The sequence below is a fragment of the Parasteatoda tepidariorum genome, chromosome 7 (genome assembly GCF_043381705.1).
Source record: "Parasteatoda tepidariorum isolate YZ-2023 chromosome 7, CAS_Ptep_4.0, whole genome shotgun sequence".
NCBI classification, from domain to species: Eukaryota; Metazoa; Arthropoda; class Arachnida; order Araneae; family Theridiidae; genus Parasteatoda; species Parasteatoda tepidariorum.
The window spans coordinates 47,533,577-47,541,190 of NC_092210.1; the positions used below are offsets into that span (position 1 = coordinate 47,533,577).

A 7,614-nucleotide genomic window follows, 5' to 3' on the forward strand; every position below is an offset into this window, starting at 1 on the left:
ATTAACTAATCCAACAAATTGAAAAATTGTACTATTATTTCAGACTAATTACTCTGATGAAAATGTAACAGTAAGGTGAAATTCCTACACATATTTCTGACATTAAAACTTAAAAGTTGCATTAAAAATTTTTTTTTAAATATATTTCTCACTGCATTGTACTCTCGTCGGATCAAAAAGTAAATTATAATGCTAGGAATGATTATGAATACTTAATTTGGGCTATATTAAAACTGCCTACACATATTTTAGTTGGAAAATTTAATTTTGACTTTTGGCCAAAGATCATTGTCTTCTGGTCCACAGTGCAATAGTAAGGTTTATTAGAGAATCTAATTCCTTAATTTGTTGTATATTTAAAAAGAACAAAAGAAATAACTTACCAAACGTTATTTCTTCATAGCAGAGTGTGACATTACTGTTTGACCAAATTTCTGAAGTAGAGAACGTAATTCTCATTTTTAAATTTTCGCTGAAATGACTTCTTTTAAATGTTTCATTCGAGTTCATAATCCATGAATTATTTATGAGTACATAATTCTTCTCTTTTTCTCTATATTCCTCTATGGTGACAGTTGCAGATGTTCCATTAAAATTTTCCTTTAGAGGAGAGTTTTTCAAAACAATTCTAGATATGCTCTTGTCCGAAACAGTTATACTTTCATAAATAAATATCTGATGAAAATAATATTGTTATGAAACGAAATGTGATGGTAAAAAAATAATCATTATTTTATGGCATTTTAAAATAAGAGTAAGATGGTATAATAAGGGCATAATAATAGCTACAGTAAGTGTTAAAAAACGTGATTAAAGGAAAGAATTTAGATAAATATCAAGAAATACATTTTAAGAACATAGAAACACACATACACATAGAACGCATGGAATATACACATTGAATTTTTTCTTCAAAATGATTTAAAAAAATGGTTTAAAAAATAGTTTAAAGAGTGCAGAAAACAAGTGCTATTATACCCCTCAATCTTAAGTATTAATTTTTAAATTTGAAGCATAATTATTAAGTATTAATCTATGTATATAAAATTTGAAATCGTACTGAGAAACAAAATATGGTCGAAACTACCGGAGTAAGGCAAAATTTGCCATGTTCTGGCTCTTGGGGAACACCAAAAATCTCGATAATTTTTTTTTCTCCGAAGTGCTTTGATAATGATTTTGGGGAAATTAATAGAAAATAGGGTTTTATAATGAGTGATCAAATTTAATAACTGTAAAATACAGTGATTTGAAAAGGAGGCTTGATAGCCGGTCATCAAAGCCATTTATTCGGTTAAATTTACTTTTCAGTTTTGTACCTTTTACAAGATATGTCATAATAAGAACTATAATTTTAAAAACCAGAATATCCGATGAAAACCGTTACGATATGAACTAGAAAATTTTTAAATTAGTGGTTTAAGTACGTTATATATATCAAATTAATGTTTTATTTTATTAAAAAAGAAAAAAAAAAAAAAAAAAACAGAATGTTATTACTATGCAGTACGGTAATCTTTTCAGAATTTTTTTCTCCGTGCATTTTATTATTCCACATAACAGGCTTCCTTGTCATTGTAAGAAAAAGTGTATAATTTATGATCATTTTAAATGCATCTGTATGCACACGAGATAATTATAAACCGCAGTCTGAGGCGATATTTTCGACGCAATAATCTTTTTCTCAAATAAGGTTTTATTCTTTTCTTTTGAAATATCTACATATTTTCAAAACCGGTTTTGAAAACAATCTACTTTAAAATGAAGTATTTTAATTACGGATATTTTTTACGTGATGAGTACGTTTTGAACATATTTTGACCCAATATTGCTGAGACAATAAGAGTACGTTAGTCAAAGTTATGTTTACGTTTGACAAAGTTACGCCCGTGTTGGACAAAAAATAATATTTCTCGTAAGGGATATCATTAGTTTCGTAAAGGATACAAAGGATTAGGATCTCGTAAACAACATAGTTAAAAAGATTTCTTTCAGTTATAAAATCAAACAGAAATTTGCTGACAAATAAATGCATTTGAAGTATATGTAAAGTACTTACGGTACACCCGCTGTTTAACTCGATTTGCTGAGTTTCAGTTCCATTTAGAAAATTAGTGGAGCATTCTGTAAAGAAATAAATAAAAATCGGGCATGCTATGAATGAACTCCGACAAATTTATTAAGAAATAAGAGTCTCGGTCTCTACTTGTTCCCTTGGACCAAACTGAAAATATATAGACATTCTTTTATGAGATTGTTGTACCACGGAATGTTTTTTTCATGGCAAATTTTGTTTTTCCTCCATTGCCATCTTAAAATTTGAAGCTTTGAAAAATGTGAGTTCAGTTAAACCCAGAGAAAACTACGAAGTTTCAAATGCTGCTAAATGCTTTTAAAATATTGAATCGTCATTTAAATTTTCAGACAAATTATTACAGGATAACTTTTTCACTGCGTCACCCAGAGTTACCCATAATTTGTTTGCATTTTGATATTTTGAAGACAAAAATCATTACTTGGTACTTCATGGCTCTAACTCTTTGTATGCTTAAAATTTGAGTTAATTATGTAGGTGAAAGATAATTTGTCATGAAACTTTTCTTTCCCGGTATAGCGTCCTTTTAACTTCTAGCTCTAATGTTTTTTTTTTCCAGCGACACATTTACGAGAGAAAACATACTCCGTCTTAACACATCCTCTCGAACCAATCTGAGAATTTTTTACCGTTCTGATTCCTTTGAGAATCTTCCTTGCTTCACTCACTATGAGGGGTTCATTAGTTAATTATGAAGTTAGTATTTATTTCATTAATTGATTAATAGGAATAATTGAGAATTTGAAGGTATTTACTTATAGCAGTATTTGCCAAAGTGTGGTACGCGTACCCCCAGGGGTACGGGAACAGTTTAGAGGGGGTATGCGTTCTTATGCGAAATATCTTGCAACAAACGGAAATTTCAGAATTTTTCATTTAAAAAAACATAACTAGCTATGAAAATTTACGATTACGTATTCTTCTATTGGCTATTTTTGCACAGTTAACAGTTAATAACTAGTGGTGTCAACAGCCAGTTGTGATTTTTATCTTTTGTGCAACTTTTTTATAGTAAAAAAATATTATTAGTGGTACACATTTTTTCACTAGTGGTACACATCGTTACGAAAAAGTTAGAAAGGGTACACAAGAGTCATAAGTTTGGGAAACACTGACTTATAGGATGACTATAGTTAACTAATGGGCAAATTATTAATTCATAACGCAGATAGTTTGTTAATTATCAATGACCCTTATAGCTATAACTTAATGATTTGCTGTGGTATCAGTAGGTCATTTATTAAGGTATCTGACAAGAGCAAAAACATATTTTTGGACAAAATTTTCAACATTGAGTTTATTATAAGTTTAAAATCCCTATACTCTTAGCTTTCTAAAAATGCTTTGCTTTTGTTTGTATTTTACTTATTTGCAAAGTTATAGCAGTTTTTATGCAAGGTGATCACAGTGGAAAGACTAAAGATTTTAAGACTTGAAATGCGTTTATCTAAAAATCAGATTTTTTTCAAAATTTACAGCACCTTAAACAAGGTTTTTAAAATAATTGTCTGCAAATTTTCATGATTGTTTACGATTATAGCACACGTCTTGAACTTCAGAATAAGAGAAAAAAGTAAAACTTCATTTTTTATGCATGTTTTTTCGTAAAGACAAGTTCGAAAATTGTAAAAATTTGGTTTTTTAACTAGTACATTGATTCTTTAACTCAGTAGTATATGCACTTGCTTTTAAGATAATAGTTCAAAAAATAGTTAATAGACTTCTAAATAAACTCCTCAAAAGATTTTTTTAATTTTAAGTGATCGAAATTTCTTTTGAAGTGTTTATTGTATATGCAAAAAATGCCTTATTTATTATTAATTTTTATTTTATCTAACAATGACTATTTTAAAATTTTTTTTGCTAGTTTTTAAGTTTTTACACATAATGAAACAAATAAGTTAGTTTTTTTAAAATTTTATATTAATATTTAAAAAACGTTATTGAAACTAGTCGGATATCTTAGCTCTAAGACTAGTTGGTCGACGAATTAGTTGGATATGCAATGAGAAGAGAGATAACATTGAAAAACTTTTTTTTTCTGTAGCATGAGAATTTTAACTAAACTTGGATATTTTCACATTGTTGATTTCTAATTTGAATTTGGTTTCTCTCGCCAAGTTACAATTTTTTTAAATGACACTTTTATTCTATTTTTTGTCGAAATGTACAAGTTTTAAAAAACGTTATAAACAACAGGGGATTGCACAAATATTGTGAAAAACTTCTAGGGGAGCTAATGCGCATCATCAGGACTAAAATTGCATAGGAACCCATGCCCGGAAATGTAGACATAAGCCACTAGGAGCGTTTTCCTATTATGAACCATATCTTCGTATACTTCTGAACAGGTCATAATAGAGGGAGCGCCCTTAGCCGAGTACATTTCTGGACTTGGGTTCCTATGTAATTTCAATCCTGATGATGTGTTTTAACTTCCCTAAGAGTTTGTTGCAACATTTACGCGACCCCTATTATATATAAAGTTTTTAAACTTGCTCATTTCTACAAAAAATAGACCAAAAATGTAATTTTTTAAAAAAAGAATCTGCAGTTTTAGGAGCAGAACTAATTTTAGAATTTAAATCCCAACACCTCGAATTAGGTAAGATCAAGTATCTATAAATGCAGCAAAAATATTTGTTTCTTATTGTTATTTATAAAAATAAGTGGTGGTAAACTAAGTCATTATAAAGTTAAGTAGCCAGTTTATAATTCGACAGTTGGTCAAGCTGTATATCGCATTAGTTGAGTTTGATGTTAATCTTGTTCCGATAGAATATTATCAGCTAAAATAGGGAAAATGTAAGGCATGTAAGACTGGTATTGGGATGTGCTTTTTGAATAAAGTTGGGTCAAAATGCAATTACTAAGAAGCAAGGGTGATGAATAAACTCCTTATTTATTGACTTAATAAAAGCTTTTTATTCCTTTTTCCTTGATCGCTATTGTAAATAGTTATTTGTAAATAAACCGAATTTTCGAGCCTAAAACACTTGTAACATCTAAACTAATAGGCTTAATGAAGTTGGATTATTTTTGCTGATTTAATTTCTTCCACCGAAATGAAATGGATTGAAAACTATATTTTAGTTATACGGATAGCAGTTTTTAAATTTCTTCCTCTCTTTTACCCCTACAGCCTGATGTACTTAGTTAGAAATTTCAAATGGGCCTTAGACCTTCATATCAAATCTAGTGCTTTTATTTGCCATATCACGGTAGTTTTGAATTATGGCTGTAAGCTATCACTTATCTATTAAAATCTTTTCTGTTCTGAGAATGTTAAATTTCATAAGCCGGAATGTCTATACTTTCAGGAAAAAAAATGCTCAAAGTTAAAATTTTGCTAATACACTCAAAGTTAAATTAATTATACATATTTTAATTTTGCTTAATCTGCATTTGACAGTTTGAAACACGAACTAAAATTTTAAATTTAAATTTATCAAAATTGGATAACTATAAGAATTCTGTGACTTTTTTTAATTCACGAATAGTGCTCATTTGCACTCTTCGGTATCAACTGTTTCTGATCTTTAACTCTCATTTTTCAATTTCCCTAACAAACAGTAATCCGCATAAGTAACTTTGGTCTTCTTATTCTTAAAAGTCAGAATAAGATTTGTTATTGATATGAGAAATATATGAACTTGAAAAAAATATAAAATTCTAAGTATTCATATTATAGTGATTTAATAAGTAATGGTCACTGTACTTAATTTTAATAATAATAATCACTTTAAGTAATTTTATTGATTAAAAAGGTATTGTAAAATTTCACTAACTCTTTAACAGACCGCTTCGCATCACTATTCCTAAAGTACTAAGAGTGATGTACAATCTAAGAATTAGTAACATATTTTTTTTCTATATTTTTAGCCAATTTGAAGAGTGGCATCTAGACATATTTTTTAAAATATAGAATTCTAGCTTCAATAGGTCTGATTTTATTGCTTTAATTAGGTTAAAAGTATCTAAAACAGCCGGATAAACAAAAGAAGTTGTGAGATTAGATGTTTGGAAAGGAAATTATTGCATAAGACATAAGTCTAAATAAGGAATTATTTTCTTTAAGAAAACTTTTTAAACAAACTGATTTTTTTAAAAAAAATAATTGACAACTAGAAGAACTGTTTTGAAAAATAGAGAAGAAGGTGACAAGATATTTTTGTTTGGTTAAAATGAAGTTCGTTTGCAATTGATAGAATTATATTGATTCGGATTTCCTTGTTAGAGTAGATAAAGCAGCAAATGTACTCAGATTTTAATAAGAAAATTGTAGAATTCTTTTTCTAGAAAAAGCTTATTTTCTTTTGTTTTGTAATGAACGAGTATGTCTTATGACTGCAATAAAATTCAGGACTAAACAGTTAAAAATGTGATTTTTTTCTTCAAAAAATTAAAGGAAAAAGCTGAAATATGACACTTGTTGTGAAAACGTCGGGGTAGCTTTGTATAGGTTTAAATATGAATTAAGAATATCTATAATATTTTTCAGATTTTGTAACCTTTTATATTTTTTGTTTACAAACTGAGTAAAATGAAAAAAATGCTTTCAGTCTTCTTGAAAATATTTATATGATTGAAAATATGCTATAAGAAAAGTAATATGAGTCGATTGTCGTACGTATAGGAGTTTATGTAATAAATAAATAAAAATATTATTACTGCAATCTTAACCTTAAAATAATTTGGTATTAACCATTACTGTTTGCATAATTAAAATATATTACATTACAAATTTAATGAAGTTTTTAGGACCTTGGTCATGGCATTAAGAGTTCTCAGATTAATAATGTCTAATAAATCAAAAAACTTTTTTAAATACCTGCATTTTCCACAGATTTGACTAAGGAAACAACACAAATCAAAAAGAAGAAAAGAGCATTATTCTCATACATCGACATTTCGTTTTAAATTGGCAACATTTAAAAATGTATGATTGTTCACGTTATACCATGATTTAAAATGAGAGTTATTTAAATCAGCTTGCTTAACTTTTCACTATCACTATTAGAAAAACAATTCTATCTTTTGTTTCACTTTCCGAAACTATCTAATCGATATTTTGATTATAACATAGCGTTCATTAGAATAGCGATGAATGCTACACTCGTATAGTTCTGATGCTTAAAAAACGAGTTGATTTTGATTTTTTTGTCATACATTTGACTATCAGGTCTTAGTTTCAAAAGTATGTAGATCGTAAGCCTTATTTACCAATGACAATACTGATAAGAAGAGCAATATCGCAGTGTTGTCATAGCAATCACTTGTCAAATCATTTCTGATAGGAATTATTGTAAGGTTTCATTTTTTAGATCTTGTTTTTTAATTTTTATTTGTTTTGAGGTAGAACTAAGTTTTATTTTCTTGATAATTATTTAATTTATCAAGCCGATTTATTTCATTAGCGTTTTATTGAAATAAAAATGCTTAGGTCACATAAAAAGGAGTAGTTTTTTCAACTAAACTATGCAGGATAATCAGTGAAAATGGCAAGCTACGTGGAATGC

General features: G+C 28.2%; 1 protein-coding gene across 1 annotated transcript in view; it reads right to left on the reverse strand.

The window, feature by feature from the left end:
* The window catches only part of LOC107451568 (uncharacterized), a 31,466-nt gene extending 24,123 nt beyond the window's left edge, over window positions 1-7,343 (reverse strand). The window contains exons 1-3 of the mRNA XM_016067712.3: window positions 6,927-7,343; window positions 2,060-2,124; window positions 384-675 (exon numbers count right to left, since the gene is read on the reverse strand). Of these exons, the coding sequence (XP_015923198.1) occupies window positions 384-675; window positions 2,060-2,124; window positions 6,927-7,005 (436 nt within the window). The 5' untranslated portion in view covers window positions 7,006-7,343. The remainder of the gene's footprint in view (window positions 1-383; window positions 676-2,059; window positions 2,125-6,926) is intronic.
* Window positions 7,344-7,614: the final 271 nt, after the last annotated feature.